We start from the raw sequence: 19,935 nt of genomic DNA, 5'->3' as shown, positions 1-19,935 counted from the left end.
TTTTACTAAAATAAAACTTTCTTCTAATAGAGTTAGTGCCATGGGATCCCACTGACTTCTGGTGGTCTAAGTTGAAAGTGAACATAAAATCTTGGGACTAGGAAGACAGGCTCAAATTTCAGAGGGGCAAAGAGAACTGCTAGAAGATATTAGTAGCAACCCCAATAAAGACAAGAGACAAACACTATAAAAATAAAATCAGAAGGTAATTTCTCCTTCTGAATAAGATACAGTACCAGGGACTGGATTTAGTCCCCATCTAAACAAATGTAAAAAGGAAAACCAGACGAGCTATATGAAACAATTGTTTTCAGACATTGGACATCAGGCAACTCAGGACTGTGAGCCCCAAGAAAGAGAAAAGAAATGAGGTGAGCCTACTGATGCTCAGCCCACTGCCTGGAGGGTTCCCAGGCTACAGCACAGGCAGGAGGAACTCGGCAGGGTCCAGAGGTCTCTGGGAGTAGAGAGGTTACAGATCTAGGAGCCTGGAACACCAAGGGAGCTGCAGAGGGGAGGCAGCTTCACGGATCTCAGCAGAGGATTCCCTCTAGTCTTCAACTGAGTCCTGACCAGTGCATGTGTGGGAGGAAACTACCTGTATTAGTTTGCTTTCATGCTGCTCCTAAAGACATACCCAAGACTAGGCAATTTACAAAAGAAAGAGTTTAATGGACTCACAGTTCCCCGTGGCTGGGGAGGCCTCAAAATCATGGTGGAAGGTGAAAGGCACATCTCACACGGCGGCAGAAAAAAGAAGAGAATGAGAGCGAAGCAAAAGGGGTTTCCCCTATAAAGCCATCAGATCTCACGAGACTTACACTACCATGAGAATAGTATGGGCGAAATCGCCTCCATGATTCAATTATCTCCCACTGGGTCCCTCCCACCACACAGGGGAATTATGGGAGCTACAATTCAAGATGAGATTTGGGTGGGGACACAGCCAAATCATATCACTACTTGAGTCTGAGAAAAGTCACCCCAAGGGAGCAAAGGGAACATCTCCTGAAACTTAGAAGACCAGCAATAATTCATGCTCCTACCCAACAGAAAGGACAACTTTGCCCAGCAGGTCATTGAATAACATGGGTTCATTCAACATTGTTTTGTTACATTGTAGAGAAAAAAAAAAAAAAAAAAACCTTAATTCCTGGCTGGGGCCACTGCCTGTGTAGAGCTTGCATGTTCTGTCCACACCTGCCTGGATTTTCTCCGGATACTCCAATTTCTCACTATATACCTGAGATGTGCGCATTAGGTGAATTGGTGTGTCAACATGGTTGCAGTCTAATGAGAATACTGGGTGTGGGGTGTGGGTGTGAATGTGTCCTCTGATGCCAGGGCATCCTGCCAGGGTTGGTTCCCTCCTTGCCCTGAAGCTGCTCAAATAGGCTCTGGCCATCTGTGACCCTGAGCTGGCGTAGTGTACTCACAAGGGTATTGTGTGAGAGTGGGAAAAATTTAGAATAGACACTAGAAAAAACTAAAATAAATACCAAAAAATTAGAATAACCACAGCTGTCATTCCAATGAAGACTAAAAGTAAGCCTCTGAAAGAAACAAATTGTTTCTAAGTTTGCAAGTAACTCAAATGCTTTGGGAATAAATTTTAAGGTATTTGTCAGAATATCAAAATATCCAGCATCTAACAAAGTAAAATTCACAATGTCTGGCACTCAATAAAAAAAATTACCAGACATTCAAAGAAGCAGGAAAATATAACCCATAATAAGAAGAAAATTAATTAGTAGAGACAGATCCAGGAATTACACAGATGATGAAATTAGTAGAAAAGGACATTAGAAGAGTTAAAACTGTATTTTATGTATTGAAGAGGATAGAAGAATGATAGCGCATGTCAAATGGAGATGCTATAGACTAAATGTTTATGTCTCCCCTAAATTCATATGTTGAAATGTAATCATCAATGTGATGATATTGGAAGGTAGGGCTTTTGGGAGATTATTAGCTTATGAAGCCAAAGATCTAATGAATGAGATTAGTGCCCTTATTGAAAAGACTCCAGAAAATTCCATCTGCCCTTTTGCCATGTGAGGACACAGTAAGAAGAAGGTTATTTATGAACCAGGAAGTGGGCCTTCATTAGATCAAGGCTGGTGCCTGCGTCTTATACTTCCCTGACTCCAGAACTGTGAGAAAGAATAGATTTCTGTTATTTGTAAGCCAGTCAGTCTATGATGTTTTGTTACAGGAGTGCAAATGGACTAAGACAATAGACAAGGAAGATAGAAAAAGGCACAAATCAAACTTCTACAATGTTTTAGATTAAAAACACACTAGATTGGAATTAATGGAAAATTAGACATTGCAAAAGAGAATACTAGTTAGGTTGAAGAAATAGGAACAGAAATGATCCAAATAGAAATTATGTAGTATACAAAGATAATAGAAATTATCTAAAGAATTTTCTTTGGAAAGTTCTTTTTCCAAAGGAAAAAAAAAAAAGCAGAAATAAAATGAACAGAGAGAGAATCAGTGAAATTATCTAAAGAATTTTCTTTGCAAAGTTCTTTTCCAAAGAAAAACACAGAAAAAATGAACAGAGAATCAGTGAATTACAGAACAAATTAAAGTGGCTTCATACGTATGAGTAATTGAAGTCCCTTAAAACGGGGAGGAAGGGACACTGAAAATATTTGAAAATAATGGCAAAAAAACTTTCCAAATTTAATGAAAGCTATAAACCCACAGATCTATTAATGAGAAGCTCAAAGAATTCCAAGTACCAAACACATAAAGAAAATGACACCACTACATATAAAAATAAAAGTGCTTAGAACTAGTGGTAGAAAGCAATATCTTAAAAGGAACAACAACAAAAAGATACATGACGTATCTGGGAACAAAAATAAGGATGACAATAGACTTTGCATTGAAAACAATGCAAGTCGGAAGAGCAGCACACCTTTAAAGTAGTGAAAGATGCCATCAATCTAGAATTCAAAGCCAGCAAAACTATCACTTGAAAATGAAGAAATAAACTTTTCAAACATACAAAAGCTGAAAAAATTTATTACCAGCAGTCTGGCACTATAAGGAATGTTAAAGAAAATCCCTTGGAGAAATGATAATCATTAAAAGTCTAAATCTACACACAATATGAAGAACACTGGAAATGGTAAATGTGAGTAAATATAAATTCTTTTCTTAACTGGTTAGGCATATGTGGAAAACTGAAACTGGATCCCTTCCTTACACCTTACCCAAAAGTTAACTCAAGATGGATTAAATACTTAAATGCAAAACCCAAAACCATAAAACCTTGGAAGAAAACCTAGGCAATACCATTCAGGACATAGGCATGGGCAAAGATTTCATGAAGAAAACGCCAAAAGCAATTGCAACAAAAGCCAAAATTGACACATGATATCTAATTAAACTAAAGAACTTCTACACAGCAAAAGAAACTATCATCAACAGGCAACCTACAGAATGGGAGAAAATTTTTGCAGTCTACTCGTCTGACAAAAAAGTATCCAGAATCTACAAGGAACTTAAACAAATGTACAAGAAAAAAAGAAACAACCCCATCAAAAAGTAGGCAAAGGTTATGAGCAGATACTTCTCAAGACAGGACATTTATGCAGACAACAAACATATGAAAAAAAGCTCAACATCACTGATCATTAGAGAAATGCAAATCAAAACCACAGTGAGTCACACCAGTCAGAATGGCAATTATTAAAAAGTCAAGAAACAATAGATGCTGGAGAGCCTGTGGTGAAACAGGAATGCTTTTACCCTGCTGGTGGGAATGTAAATTAGTTCAACCATTGTGGAAGACAGTGTGGCGATCACTCAAGGATCTAGAACCAGAAATACCATTCGACCCAGCAATCCCATTACTGGGTATATACGCAAAGGAATATAAATCATTCTACTATAAAGACACACTTACAGAAGTGTTTATGGCAGCACTATTTACAATAGCAAAGACTTGGAACCAACCCAAATGTCCATCAATGATAGACTGGATAAAGAAAATACAGTACATATAGACCATGGAATCCTACGCAGCCATAAAAAGGAATGAGATCATGTCCTTTGCAGCAACATGGATGAAGCTGGAAGTCATTGCCCTCAGCAAACTAACGCAGGAACAGAAAACCAAACACCAAATGTTCTCATTTATAAGTGTGAGTTGAACAATGAGAACACATGAACACAGTTAGGGGAACAACACACACCGGGGCTTGTTGGGGGGTTGGGGGCGGAGGGGAGGGAACCTAGATGACGGGTTAATAGGTGCAGCAAACCACCACGGCACATGTATGCCTATGTAACAAACCTGAATGTTCTGCCCATGTATCCTGGAACTTAAGGTAAACTAATAAATAAATTAATTAATTTTTTAAAAAGTGAAAAAACTATTTTCTTTAAAAAGAGAAAAATATTTTTGAGACACAGCCCTACTCTGTCACCCAGACTGGAGTGCAGTAGCATGATCATAGCTCACTGCAGCCTCGACCTCCTGGGCTCAAGTGATCCTCCCACCTCAGCCTCTCAAGTTGCTGGGACTACAGGTGTGTGCCACAATGGTTGTTTCTTTTTTGTTTTTTGGGTTTTGGTTTTTTTTTTTTTTTTTGTATTTTTTGTGCAGACAAGGTCTCGCGATATTTCCCAGGCTGGTCATGAACTCCTGCGCTCAAGCGATCCACCCTTTTCAGCCTCCCAAAGTGCTGGTACTATAGGCGTGAGCCATCATGCCTAGCCTTAAAAAAATATTTTTGAAAGGTAACTGATAGTTTAAAGCAGAAAAATAATAATGTCTTGGGGGTTTACAATATATGTATAAGAATAATGTGTGGCATTAATTACAAAACACCAAATAAAAGGCAGATTCCCAGACTGTATAGAAAAGCAAAACTCAACTATATTCAGTTAATTAAAAAAACTTTTAATATAAAAAATCAACTTAAAAGTAAGACAATTAAAAAAGATATGTTAACACTAACATAAAAAGCTGAAGTGGCTATAATAATATCAGACAAATTAGATTTTAGAGAAAAAATATCAGTAGGGATAAAGAGGATCATTTTATAATAATGGGTCATTGACCAAGAAAACATAAAAATCCTAAACGTTCATCCATATATTAAACAGAATTTCAAGATACATGAAGCAAAAATTGCTAGAACTGCAAGAAGGAATAGAGCCACAATTATTGTCAAAGATGTAGCACTCTTCTCTCTATAATTGATAGAAGTATACAAAAAAATTAGGAAAGATAAGGCTTGACCAACAGCATCAATCAATCTGATCTAATTGACATTAGTAGAACACTCCACCTAACTACAACTGAGTACACATTCTTTTGAAATGCACACAAGACACTTACCAAGAAAGGCTATATTCTGGTCTGTAACACAGTCTCAATAAATTTAAATGGATTTAAAACATACTAAGCATATTCACTAACTACAGTGAAATTAATTTAAAATGATCTACAGTAACACATATGAAAAAAATCAGAAATGTTTGGAAACTAAATAATATACTTCCAAATAACCCTTGGTCCAAAGAAGATTTCAAAAGGCAGTTAGAAAGTATTTAGAAAGGAATGAAAATGAAAACATGACATATACAAATTTGTGGGAAACAGCTAACAGTTCTTAGAGGAAAATATAGTGCTAAATTCTCATGTTTAAAAAAAGGTATCTCAAATCAATGACATTAGGAAACTATAAAAGGAAAAGCAAATACAACTAAAGAAAAGAAATAATAAGGATCAGAGAAGAAATCAGAGACCAGACAACAGGTTCTCAAGATGGTCAATAAAACTAATAAACCTCAAGCTAGACAGACCAGGGGCAAGAGAAGATGCAAATGACCAATGTGAGAAATCAGATAGGGGGATTATTGTAGACTCTACAATATTAACAGATAAGGGAATATTATGAACAACTTGATTAAGATAAATTCTACAACTCTGATGAAGAAGATAAATTTCCTGAAGAACACAAACTACCAAATCTCACTCAAGAAGAAATAGACTGTCTGAATGGTCCTGCATCTATTAAAGAAATTGTTCAACATTAAAAATCTTCCCTCAAGGAAAATTGTAGGTCAGATGGTTTCTCTGGTGAATTTTACCAAACGTAAAGAAGAAAATGCTGAACTTATGCAAATTCTTCCAGAATAGTAAAAAGCAAAACATAAACACAAACAAAACCAATACCAGCTTTGAAAAAGAATTAAGATTGGAGTTTTATCTCAAGACTTATAAAGTTACAGTAATAAAAATGGTATGATATTGGCATAACGACAGACAAATCAGTGAAACAGAATAGAGTCTACAAATAAATAAACACAAATATAAATCAATTGATTTTCAACCAAGCAGTACAACAAAGGAAAAATCTCTTCAACAAATTCTGCTGGAAAAACTGTTCAGATATATGCAAAATATGATTTAATTCTTACCTTACACTATGAACACATATGAAAAATAATTAACTCAAGATGGCTCATAGGCTTAAATATAACAAACTATAAATCTTCCAAAAGAAAACATAGGAGAAAATCTGTTACCTTGGGTTTGGCAAAGATTTCTTAAGTTTGAAACCAAAAACACAAACTATAAAATTTTAAAAATTAATAAACTAGACTTTAGTAAAATTAAAAACTTCTGCTATTGAAAAACACTGTTAACGAAATGAAAAGGCAGAGAAAGTTGTTGCAAAATACATTCTAATAAAAGACTTGTATCTAGAATATATAAATATCTTTTATAAGTCACTTATAAGATGACAATCCAATTAAAAATTGCCAAAATATTTCAGCAGATGCTTCATCAAAGAAGATATATGGAAGTCAAATAAACACATGAAAAAAATCATAAGGGAAATGAAAATCCAAATCCCAATGAGATACAGAGATACAACTGTGTACCCAATAGACTGTCTAAAATTAAATACTGCTCAAACCAAATTTTGTCAAACATGTCAGGCAAGAACAACTGGCATAGGCTATTGATAGGAACATGAAATGTTACAACCCCTTTGTAAAACAGCATGGTAGTTTTGTAAAAGTGTTAGGCATACATGGACCATCTGACCTAGTCATTCCAATCCTAGATATTTGCCCCAAGGAAATAAAAATATATGTTCACAAGAAGACTTGCACAAAAATGTTCATGATACCTTTATTTGTAATAGCCAAAACCAGGAGATATTGAAATGTTCATCAACAAGTGAGTGGATAAGCCAATTGTGGTACATCCATATAACATAATTCTACTCAGTAAATAAAGGCATAAACTACTGATACACAATCAACATGAATTAATTTTAATATTATGTCGAGCAAAAGTGCAAGAAATGAATAAAGATGGTAAGATTCCATTTATATAAAATTCTAAAAAATGTAAACAGTCTATAGTGTAAAAATGTAAATTAGTCTATAGAAAAACAGATTAGGAATTTTCTGGGGACCAGAGTGGGATGGACAGGGAGGAGGAAGAGGGAGGGATTACAAAGTAGCACAAGAAAACATTTTGGGGTAATGAATATACACATTGTCTTAATTGGAGAGACGATTTCATGGGTATCTGCATGTACGTAAATATGTGCTATTTATTACATGTCAATGACATGGGATAATCCTGATTTTTCTTTTCATTTTATAATTGCATAATGGAAATAATATTGGCTTTAGAGTCAGACATATGAGTTAAATACTAGCTCTGCTCTTATATATAATGCAACCTTATGTAAGTTACTTACCATTTTGAGTCAGCTTCTATATTTATTTGTGTAGTAATAAGAATATCATATGTGAGTATAAGAATATATATGTCAAAGGCTTGCTGTATTAAATATAAGAACATGTATATTTTTCTTCTTTATCCCTAAACCCACTCCGATTACTCTCTTCTTAATGGGTACCCTTCTTGTATTTGACACGTAGCCTTGAATATGTTTGTATGTATGCATGCATATGCTTTAATGTAATTAAATGGCATTGTGCTAATTAATTAAAACTAATTAATTGTTTTCTCTTTACGCTAAATTTTAAGGATATACCCTTAGATATACCCTTATTTCTCTATATATGTCCAGTAAGTTGCTTCTAACTGCCGTATTGTATTCCATATCATGGATCCAGCCAAGTTAGTTCACTGACTTCCTAAGAAACAGACATCTGTGTGTCCAATTGTCTACTACCGCAAACAATAACGGAATAAATATCTTAGTACTTGTTTTTTTGTGCGGATCGGAATAAATTCTCTTGGCTGTATATCCAAAAGTGCAATTACTGGACTTTAGGACAGACATGTGATGAATTTTACTAACTCAGTACTCCTAGGTTACTTTCCAAAATGATTCAATCAGCTTATACTTCCACCATGACCTTACTAATTTTGACCAATGCAATGGATATAGTATCTCACTTTCATTTGCATTTCTCAGGTTTCTGGTAAATTTGAGTATCATTTCCTATTCTTATTAGCTACTCAGTTTTCCCCTTTGTAAATCACATTCTTATCTTTTGTTCATTTTTATACTGAGTTTCCTGTCTTTTACTTGTTGATTTATAATTCCTTGTAATGTCTATTAATGTCATTAATTTTATGCATTACTAAAAGCTATTTCAGTCTGTCCCCAGCCTATTAGCTTTAAGGTGTCATTCACTGACTAGAAATCTTTCATTTTAATATAGTCATAACTATCCTTTCTTAGCCCAACTCTTTAAAAAATATTTTTGGGTCATGTCGAAGAAGTACAGTTCCTCACTCATATCTCAAACATAATTCTTCTACATTTTCTTCTGTGAGCTTTACAATTTTCTTTTTAATCCATCGTTTTCATCCCTCTGGAGTCCAACTTTTTATATGGTGCAATGTAGGCATTTTTCTCCATGCAGTGAGCCAGTGTTTCAATACTATCTGCTAAAGGGTTTGCCCTGTCTCCATTACATAAGTGGTGCATCTTTATTATATATCACCCACATTTTTTTTAATTGAAAAAAAGAATGCTTCTGGAAGAGTGATGACCCCAAATAAGAAAGAGCATGAGAAAGATTCTTGCCTTTCCACTCTCAGGAGGGTACTGGTGACACTGTTCCTCACTATGGGATCAGCCTTCTGAAGCCACATGTAAATAGGACATCTTAAACACTCCTACCAGCCTCAAGTGGATTTTTTTTATTAGTATAAAGAAAGAAATAATCTTATTAGATCAAGTACATCAGATAGATGAATTCCTACAATGCCTCCAATTTTTAATGGCATAATAATGTGTTTCCATGTCACGTTAGATAAATAAAATGTTTTGAAGATCACAATATATTATATATCACATCATAACTATACTTCTGCAGTAGCTGTTTAGGATGTTAGTGGACCTGTTTTCTACAAAATTTTCCCATTTTCCCAAAGCTTCCTAATTCTTGGATTGATTTAGGGTACTTGACATTACATAACACTTAACTGGTAAATTTTTTTTAAGCAAGGAAAAATTTAGGCAAAAACAGGTCTGATTTACTGCTTAATTCTGTATTCTACAGAGAGTCCTCAAAGAAAGAGTTTTTGACTGATTACCTGGCTGAGAGCCCACACAGTTACTGGGTTAGGACTCACATGAAGAGGGAAATCTCCTTTAGTGAAAGTCATGATCTGTTTGTCATTGCCTTTTGTTCAAAGGGAAAAGCACCAGAGACTTCAAGGATGCTAGAGGATTATTATACTGTGCAAAAATTAACACTATGTAATTGATCATGGAGCCCTTTGCGGGGACCACAGAGTGCTATGGACTATATACTTAAATGAATATTTCTGCCTTGCCTTTAGATTTGGCTGAAAATTATATTGGAATCTTGTTATTCTGTTTCATTACTCAATGAGGCTGAACAAGTGGAAAATAGAATCAAGCAAGCTAGTATTTCTCTTAGAAACTGGCAGTATGTAGCATTATGAGCTAGAATCCTAACTAAAGGACTACTTTTTTTTTTTTTTTTTTTTTTTTTGAGACAGGGTCTTACCCTGTCACACAGGCTGGAATGCAGTGGTACAATCCCAGCTCACTGCAGCCTCTGCCTCCTGGGCTCCAGTGATCCTCCCTCCTTAGCTCCCGAGTAGCTGGGTCCACAAGTGCACACCACTATGCTGAGCTAATTTTTTTGTTTTTTGTAGAGAGGGGTTATCACTATGTTGCCCAGGCTAGTCTCGAACTCCTGGCCTCAAGCGACCCACCCACCTTGACCTCCTAAAGTGCTGGGATTATAGGTGTGAGCCATTGTGCCTAGCCTAAAGTGCTACTCTTGTCTAGTACCAGAACTCAGACTTTCCATTCTCATTGCCCTTGGTTGTACTTGGGCTTTAAGAGCAGAAGATCACATTAGATCTAACAACATTTAAGCTATGCTGATTACACACACAGTGTCACAGTCAGACTTGGTTGTGGTGAATCTACAAATCTACAAGATGCAATTGATAGTTTTTCTTTTTGCTTTGCTCTTGAAAAATTTGCAATAATTCACTACCACAGAACAAAAAGACCTGTGACTTATGTTTTACAGTTTATATAGCCATATGTTATATTGTCAACATTCATGTTCTATCGCATTTTATAAAGTTCTAAGTAATGCCCAACAACCCCAATCTGTTGTGAAATCACAACTACAGACCCACTTGAGAAAAAGGTAAAAAGAATGCACATGTTATATGTGTCACAATGAATGTGTCTAAATATGACAGAATATGGATATCGACAATACACCACATCAGCTATGTAAATAATAAAACATGAGTCACAGTTCTTGTCGCTCTGTAATGGTGAGTTACTGCAAGTTTTTCCACCAAGATCAAAATAAAAAGAAAAGCTAGGAACACTATTTTGCAGATCTGTAGATTAATTACCACCAATTCTGACTATAACACACTTAATGAAATCTCTGGGTGTCTGTTTACACAAAGATTTTTGGCTAATGTGAATCTAGGTAGGATTGTTGTAAAATTTCAAACATGCTTTTAGGATGGCAACACAGCTGTCGAACCAGAAACTTCAGATGTGTTAATGTGGAAATGTCTACAATTTTCTCCACAAAAGAAAACCCGCAAACATTTTTTTTAGCCTAAGTTTTTACTGGAACATGGGTATCATTATGCTCTTTGATCTCACGCCATTTGGAATATTTCTGAAATCCATATCAGTGACACTAGAGATTCTGTCTTGATGTTCTACAGAAAAATATTTAAGTCAGGATAGGATATTATATGGGGAAAAAACTTAAGTAAGCTCTAAATGTCCTAACTATATGTAATTTTTATTAAAATAGCATATAAAGTCCCCACATTGTATATTTATTTCAGTATATTTTGTTACCTTTACTAATCAATTATATATTCCTAATATCATCAATGGTTTCAGGCATCCACAGGGGGTCTTCCCATATCTGCAGATTAGGGGAGACTATTGTACATTGAAATAGATTCCACTGAAATGGATTTAATTATCCCTGCTTCTGTTCCTTGCAGCACTTGATTCATAGTTTTTGTCATTATAATACTTATCATACACTATCATAATTAATGATATGCACATCTGTTTTCTCCTATGAGAGACAATAATCCTTCTCGCCCTCTCACAAAGCCTGGTGCAGGGCCTGGCATGAAGTAGTTATTGAATTATTTTAAAACAAAATTGAATGAGTGACCCCACAGACAAGACAACAGGTAACAAAGACTGGGTATTGTAACCGTTCATGTCCTTGAAGTACAACGTATAAGTGAGAGAGAAAAAGGTGTAAGAATGAGGCAGGAAGTTAAAATAAAATTATGAAGTGATGAAAAAATGTAGACAGAAGAGGAAAATAAATGGCTTAAATCCAACCAACATATCATCACAGCTACTATTAAAAGTGAATTTAATCAGAAGCGGGCATACTGCCATACTCAGAAGAATTTCATTCCTGAATTATCACGAATTTCTTGTTTAAGTGTATAATTTTCTTGTATGCAGTCATTGAGGCAGAAAAATGGGAAGGATATTATTGATAGCGACCTGCCACAGAAAGAAATCCAATGGATACTGGTAATGTAGCTATTCTCTTTAGAGGAGATGTCCAAGACAGCATGCTTTTATTATCGGTCTGGTGAAGGTGGAGATGGCTGGTATAAATAGTAACAAAGAAATATTCTTTGAGTTCCTACCTCACACCAAAGGCCATGTCAATAATTTTCATAAATTACAAAAATTTGTATGAGTCAGATATCATGGTGTCCAAATTACAAGGAGAAAAAATGAAGATTAGAAGGATTGAATTACTTGCCATCATTGCAAAATGAGTGGGGAAGCTTTGGTCAAACCAAATTTGGGGGCTCGTCTTAGAATACTCTGTAGCCACCTCCTTTGGTGTTTGGAGACACTGTTAATCACCTACTGCATTATATTAAAATTATTCCCATTTTAAGATACTTTGTTTAGGCGACTTCACATTTGCTAAATTGCAGTTTGAGGATTCCTTTCATGTGAAGTTGGAGGATCTGGCTGTATTCTTTGGGCATCTGATGGAAGCCACGTTTAGGTAGCTTGTTGTCATAATAGTGATGGCTGACAGGTATGTCTTCTACAGTTTTAGAGAAGGGCCAGAATCCATACAGCTTCACGTTTTCACACAGTTCCACTGCAACACTTGTGATCATCAAGCCAGTGGACAAGCGGTATGCAGTCACACCTTTAGTTCTCCAGAAAAGGGCCAGATGTTTCAGGTACTTGGGATGGAAAAATAGAACCTTTTGTCTTGCTTTAGACTCTTCGAGCGTGTAGTACACTTTAAAAGAGGTACCCGTGTTGGCCCTGAAGGAAAATGCTGGCAGAAGAAAAAATGCATCTCCATAGGTTGCAATGTCCTCCAGAAATAGGGCTCTTTTTTCCTTTAAGTTCCCATATCTGCCAAATTAAAAAAAAAAATTATAGTAATCCCAAGAATAATAATCAAAGTAGCAGTTTTGATAACATAAAGCTGAATTTACCATTGGCCAAAAAACTGAACAATTTGTATACTGTATATAAAACAGATAAAGTGTGGACTCAGAAAACTCATTCAAGTAAGCATTACATCAATATCAATGGCTAGATCTTCATCTCTCTTTCTTGGAATCCTTTCAATTTTTACTTTCTTACTGGGCTATACCCTTACTGAACAGATATTTCTTGTATTACTTTTTATTCTTATTTGATATTTTTTCCTAAAGTTGCTTTTTGTTATTGAAACACCTTCCAAATGTATAATGATAAAATATTTTTTCAAGCATAGTATGCATATCAATACATTTTTTAAAATTCATTGAGCTGCACATTTATGATTCGTGCACCTTTTGCACATATTTCATTATAAGTTTCCTTTAGAAAACCTAAAATAGACCAGGCACAGAGGCTTATGCTTGTCAGCACTTTGGGAGGCTGAGGCGGGAAGATCACTTGAGGCCAGGAGTTCGAGAACAGCCTGGGTAACATAGCGAGACCCCGCCCCACATCTCTATAAAAAATAAAAATATTAGCTGGGAACAGTGGTGCATGCCTGTAATCCCAGCTACTTGGGAGGCTGAGGTGAGAGGACCCCTTGAGCCCAGGAGTTTGAGGCTGCAGTGACCTGTGATTGCACTGTTGCATTTTAACCTGGGTGTCAAAGTGAGACAAAGAAAGAGAGAAAGAGAGAGAGAGAGGAAGGAAGGAAGGAAGGAAGGAAGGAAGGAAGGAAGGAAGGAAGGAAGGAAAGAAGGGAGGGAGGGAGGGAGGGAGGGAAGGAGGGAGGGAGGATGGAAAGAAGGAAGAGAGGGAGGAAGGAAGGGAGGGAGGGAGGAAGGAAGGACAGAAAGAAGGAAGAAAGGGAGGAAGGAAGGGAGAGAGGGATGGAGGGAGGGAGGGAAGGAGGAAAGAAGGAAGGAAGAAAGGAAGGAAGGAAGGAAGGAAGACTTAAAATATCTAAATGCAAATATAGATATACATATAGATTATTTTTGAAAATTTCCTCCACACATTGTAGTAACTATATGTATGATTTAAATAACTTAGTATCCTTGTAAGTATAATTGTGAGTGTTTAGAAAATATGCTTTGAAAGGCAAGTTCAATATTTATTTTACTTTATTTCAAGAGATGCTATAACTATTAGCACAAACATTCTATTACTAATGCTTATCAGTTACTTTTGATGAAAACAATGGAGTAAAAACTTTGTATAAGATTATTTATTAACCAACAATTTTATGGTAGTTATGTTGCATAAATGAAAGATGGTAATTATTTTTTAGTAATAAACTCTCCAACGTGATAACTGTATTTTGCCAGGTTGTCTTAGCACTAACTCTCTGAAGTTTCTAAATAGAGTAAGTTTTATCAAGAAAGTGCTACCAAGATAGAAGAGTAATGCTAACGCTCTAAAAGAAAATGGAAAAAAGTGGCTTCATTATTGTTAAAAGAGATGAAGAAATAAATATGATTTGATTAGCTTATGACATTGGAAGTACAACTGAGTCATAACTCTTATGAACAACAACCTTGATAGAATGCCACAATTTGCAAATGAATTCTTATATATTTTTCCAAAAATTCATTCCACCTGTATTGCAAGTCAGTCTCAGCAACAAGATTAGTGCTTAAGCTGAGAAACATATTGAACAATGGAAAAATGTTCTTGATCAGTTATGTAACTTGCAGCTACTTACTTCAGAGTTATGATACTAGGATTTATAGTCACAAGATTTGTTTTACTGCCAACATCTTTACTAACATCTCCTGTGGTTGGGGGGAGGTTACATCTGAAATTTGAAAAGAAAATCATTTTCAAAATAGAACTTGTAGAAAAAAGATTGTATACACACATATGCACGCGCGTGCACACATACACACACACACACACATCTCTATAAAATAATTGTCCTTATGTTGGAGAAATCATTGCTATTAAGAGACCCTCAGAATCCATCTAGTTTCTATTTTAAATTATTTACTTTAGTAATTACTCAGTTCTTAGCTGACATTTCAATGTTGTATAAAATACACACTTTTTTTTTTTTTTGAGACAGATCTCACTCTGTTGCCTAGGCTGGAGTGCAGTGGTGCTATCTGGGCTCACTGCAACCTCCGCCTCTTGGGTTCAAGCAATTCTTCTGCCTCAACCCCCTGAGTAGCTGGGACTAAAGGCATGCACCCAGCTAATTTCTGTATTTTTAGTAGTGATAGGGTATCACCATGTTGGCCAGGCTTGTCTTGAACCCATGACCTCAAGTGATCCACCTGCCTTGGCCTCCCCAAGTGTCGGGATTACAGGTGTGAGCCACTGTGCCCAGCTAAAAGATACAAATTTGATCAATGCTTTCAATATGGATAATCACTTTTATAAGTATCAAAACCAGAAATGACAATTACACCTTGTCTAAATTTAGAAGAGTTCCCAATCCTTTTATTAAAATTGTTATTTATATTATTTCTATTGATTATGTTCCCATAGTGGTATGATCACCAATTTGCATATTCTTAAAACCTTGATGTACTGTGACTAAAGTTATATGGTCTACCAGAAGCAAAGACTACATTAAAAAATCAAAACCTCCCGATTCCCATGTGGATAGTTTTGTCACCAAATTACGGTGTTAATAAATAAAATCCTAATGTTCTTATAGTGATGTTTTCATACTGATGTTCTCATCTTCCTTTGAGTACTAATTTGCTTTCAAATTGGAAAACAAATTAAGAATTCTAATTTTGAGTAATTATATTCTTGTCACAAAAAAGGAAAAATTGGTTATGACTTTCTAAAGATCATTTACTGAATTTCAAGTAGTAAGGCTAAACATAAGAAGGGAGCATCTTTGAGTGCTTCCTAAAGAAGGCTGTTCAAAACTGATGTGGTCTATAACATGACTGAAGGTGAAATGAGCCGTACCATGTCCTGTAAAACACATGAATGAATGAAACACGAATTTCCCTCATTGATATGAAAGCTATGTCAGAAAATAAAATAAATACCGTACCTTGGTAAAATAAATATGAATCAAATATTACTAATAAATATTAAATGATAAAGATTAATCATAGGTACTAGGGCATAAAAGTGACCTCGCTAGTGGGCCTCCCATAACAAATGTCCTTTCTAGAACAGTCTCATATTCTTTTGAATAATCAAAAGTGATTTCTAGTAGAATATCATAGAGAGGGGTATTTTATAGAGGAAATACAATCAGTTTTGGCTTAAAACTTAAAAGAAAAATATCTCAGTATATATTTAATTTATGAGTCTAAAATAAATGCCCATGTTTCTAGATTCTACTTTTGCTGATGCCAGGTACTTTCCTGAATATAGACTATACACACACACACACACACACACACACACAAACACACACACACACAAACAGTAGTATAGGTCATGGTATGTATTATACGTATATACATATATATTACATTTAAATTATATAACAGCATTATATGTTATATATGTATATGCATAATTTATGCAATACTCATATATTATATAACATGTATATATAATATGTAATATGCATGTGTATTATATATAACATGCATATATAACATGTAAACTTATAATGTATATCCATATTATACATATATAACACATAATACTGTTATATACTTTTATTTATTATATAATATGTATATATAATATGTAATACATGTATACATTACATATAATTATATATCCTGTTAATTTTATACAAAATATATGTATCTATGTTATTATAGATGTATAATATGTATGCATATGTTATATAATACAGTATTATATGTAATATAATATATATATTACATATATACGTATTATATAGTATACAATATACTATTATATATTGCATATTATACAATATACAATATATTATATACTATATATAATACAGTATTATATATTTATTATACATGTGTATAATATGTAATATATAAATACTACTAGATTATATGTATTACAGTATACTACAGCATATATGTGATTAAATATATTACTACTGTAATATATATGTGTATATATACTAGTATAGTCATATATAGCAGTAGTATATATAGTCATTGCCTATTTTTGCTCCTCACACACTTAATTCATAGCTCCAAATCTTTTGAAATGAAAAATAAAAGTTTGCTTTATGAACTATCAACATGCAGCACCAAAATAAGTACAGGCTTAAAAAAATTAAATATATTTTAATGACACCAAACACATTCAGCCCTCATTTTGCCTTTCAGTTCAAATGGCTAGCTTTAAAGGAAATTCTATATTCAAGAAAATACCTGACATCAGCAAATGTGGAATCTAGGAAACAGACAGTTATTTTAGAATTATAAATGAAATATCTGCTGAGATATTTTTCTTCTGGGTTTTAAATCAAAACTTATTGTATTGCCTATACTTGCTATAAAGTATAATGAATGTTTAGGCCTCATCCTCATCACAGATGTTTCGGGAATTTTAAGCCTATAAAAAATCTACAGCAAGAAGAATTATCTTCCTTATGGCTTTTTCACACTGAGTACTTGAACAAAATGGGTAAACCATTCAGATATTGGCCATTTTAACACCAATCAGGAAGACCACATTCAATAATTGTTGCACTGTCAGGTCTATTGTGGCTTTATGATTACCTTCAGCACAAAATTTAAAAATGAGATTAAAATTGGGAGGGAGCTGTTTACTAGAAACCGTGTTTCTTTTTCAATTGCTTAAAAGGGCAGCATTAAATCAAGAAGGATCAAAGCATCTCCTGTGATGTATGAAATCAGTGCTCCTAAAACAGGAAGAATCAAACTTCCACTTACTCCTGAAAAAGGTGCATTTCAATTGAAACCCATCCTCAGACGGATGAATTACCTTTCCATTACACTGAGAGAGTGGAGATGCTTTGGTATGGCTTATGAGTACAAGGAACGCATGAAAACCATTTTGTTTCTATTTTTGTGTGCTAACTGACACTCAGATAGAAAACATTTTAAAAGACCAGAACTTAGAAGCAGTACAAATTTGTTTTTTAAATTGCAAGCCAGAAAATGAAATAATGATATAGTTTGTATGGCTGTAAAACGTCTTGATCAGCATTTTCCCAAGTGTTGTCTAAGAACAAAACATCCTTGAAATGCTCTGTTAAACAAAAACAAACAAACAAATAAAAAAAGATCTTCAAGGTCAGGTGCGTCTGGGACATGCTGCCCTCCGGAGTCCTCCCAAGGTAGCCAAGGTACCCATGAACACGCTGAACGCTCTGAAAGTTCCTGCAGTACCAAACCCTCTTTCACCACAACTTCACCCGGGGTTTCCTGAACATATATAAATATAGCACATTTTGATTCTTCTGGTATTGACATTCTGAGGATCTCATGAGCCATATAACACTTCAGGAAAAACTTCCTGGGTAATTAGTAGACTTTTGTAACAGAGTTCAAAGGTGAAAATATACAAAGGATATCTTTACACTGTCCCCCTCTGAAATACCCAGCTGATCTTTTGTTTCAAAGAAACCAATTCGACAGATCTTACCTAAAAACGAAGTCGGATTTATCTATTTCAGCTCCACAGAGAGACTTATTCAGAATTCCCCCATTTCCGACCACTGCACACTGATTATAAGGGTACTCCACAAAAGGCTGGGACTAGCAGGAGAAAGTGGAAAACTACCATGAAATACCATTAATTTTAGAACCATAGACAACAGCTTAATTCTAGTGACTTAACTTTTTATGCATGCTAAGGAGAAGAATAAGAACAAGAAAAAGCAGCAGCCCAGTTTGCTAATCAACTTACTATGACTTAGTATAAAAAATCAGCTGGGGCTGGGTGCAGTGGCTCATACTTATAATCCCAGCACTTTGGGAGGCCAAGGCAGGTGGATCACAAGGTCAGGAGTTCAAGACCAGCCTGGCCAAGATGGTGAAACCCCGACTCTACAAAAAATAGAAAACAAATAATAATAATTAGCTGGGCATGGTGGTGGGCGCCTGTAATTCCAACTACTCGAGACTGAGGCAGAGAATTGCTTGAACCCAGGAGGCGGAGGGTGCAGTGAGCCAAGATGGCACCACTGCACTCCAGCCTGGGCGATAGAATGAGACTCCGTCTCAAAAACAAAACAAAACAACAACAACAAAAAACCAGCCGGGTGCAGTTGCTCGCATCTGTAATCCCAGCACTTTGGGAGGCTGAGGTGAGAGGGTCACTTGAGGCCAAGAGTTTAAGATGGGCCTGGGCAACAAAGCAAGATCCTGTCTCTACAAAAAGTAGAAAAATTGGCTGAGTTTGGTGAAGAGCACCAGTAGTCTTTGCTGCTTGGGAGGCTGAGGTAGGGGAATCACTTGAACCTAGGAGTTCCAGGCTGCAGTGAGCCGTGATTGCACCACTGCCCTCCAGCCTGGGCGACAGAGCAAGACCCTGTTTCTTAAATTTAAAAAAAAAAAAAGTATAAGTAAAATAAAATAAAATAAATCATTATGTGAACCTAAGTTTCATTTCTCTTGAGAGAAACAGACAGCATAGAATACACGGCATAATGTAATATACAAAATACAGTATCATGTATTTTTCATCACATGATTAAGGAAAAAAATTAGAATGGCAAAACCCCATATTCTGCCTTTCTGATAAACAAGGACATTTTCAGCAAGAAAGAGAAAATAAAGAAATTAGGAAGCAGCATTAAATCTATTTATTCTAAGGCATAAAATTAATAGGTGATTTAGCAAAAATTTCCTGTGCTTCTTAAACAGTTAGACCTTCAGGCTCAGTAAGGCATTAGATTTATGCCTGCCGTCTCTGCGAATGACCAGCCAGCGTGCTTCAGGGAGGTCTACCAACTGGACTGATATATTTCACATTAATTTCCAAGACCTGAATCTTTTTTATTCCTTTTAGGACCCGGCCTGCTTACCCCAGAAGGTTTCCTATTTTCCCCAAGTTCTCTGCAGTCTCGAAA

General features: G+C 35.3%; 1 protein-coding gene across 2 annotated transcripts in view; it reads right to left on the bottom strand.

Annotated features, from left to right (window-relative positions):
- Positions 1 to 6,857: 6,857 nt before the first annotated feature.
- LOC105488224 (ST8 alpha-N-acetyl-neuraminide alpha-2,8-sialyltransferase 6) overlaps positions 6,858 to 19,935 on the bottom strand; it is a 71,525-nt gene continuing 58,447 nt past the window's right edge. For both annotated transcript variants that reach the window (XM_071070426.1, XM_024794873.2), the window contains exons 4-6: positions 18,507 to 18,619; positions 14,692 to 14,784; positions 6,858 to 12,914 (exon numbers count right to left, since the gene is read on the bottom strand). In XM_071070426.1, coding sequence (XP_070926527.1) covers positions 12,446 to 12,914; positions 14,692 to 14,784; positions 18,507 to 18,619 — 675 coding nt within the window. In that variant the 3' untranslated portion in view covers positions 6,858 to 12,445. The remainder of the gene's footprint in view (positions 12,915 to 14,691; positions 14,785 to 18,506; positions 18,620 to 19,935) is intronic.

Source organism: Macaca nemestrina, chromosome 9 (genome assembly GCF_043159975.1).
Source record: "Macaca nemestrina isolate mMacNem1 chromosome 9, mMacNem.hap1, whole genome shotgun sequence".
Classification (NCBI taxonomy): Eukaryota; Metazoa; Chordata; class Mammalia; order Primates; family Cercopithecidae; genus Macaca; species Macaca nemestrina.
This window is presented reverse-complemented; position numbering and strand designations above follow the sequence as displayed.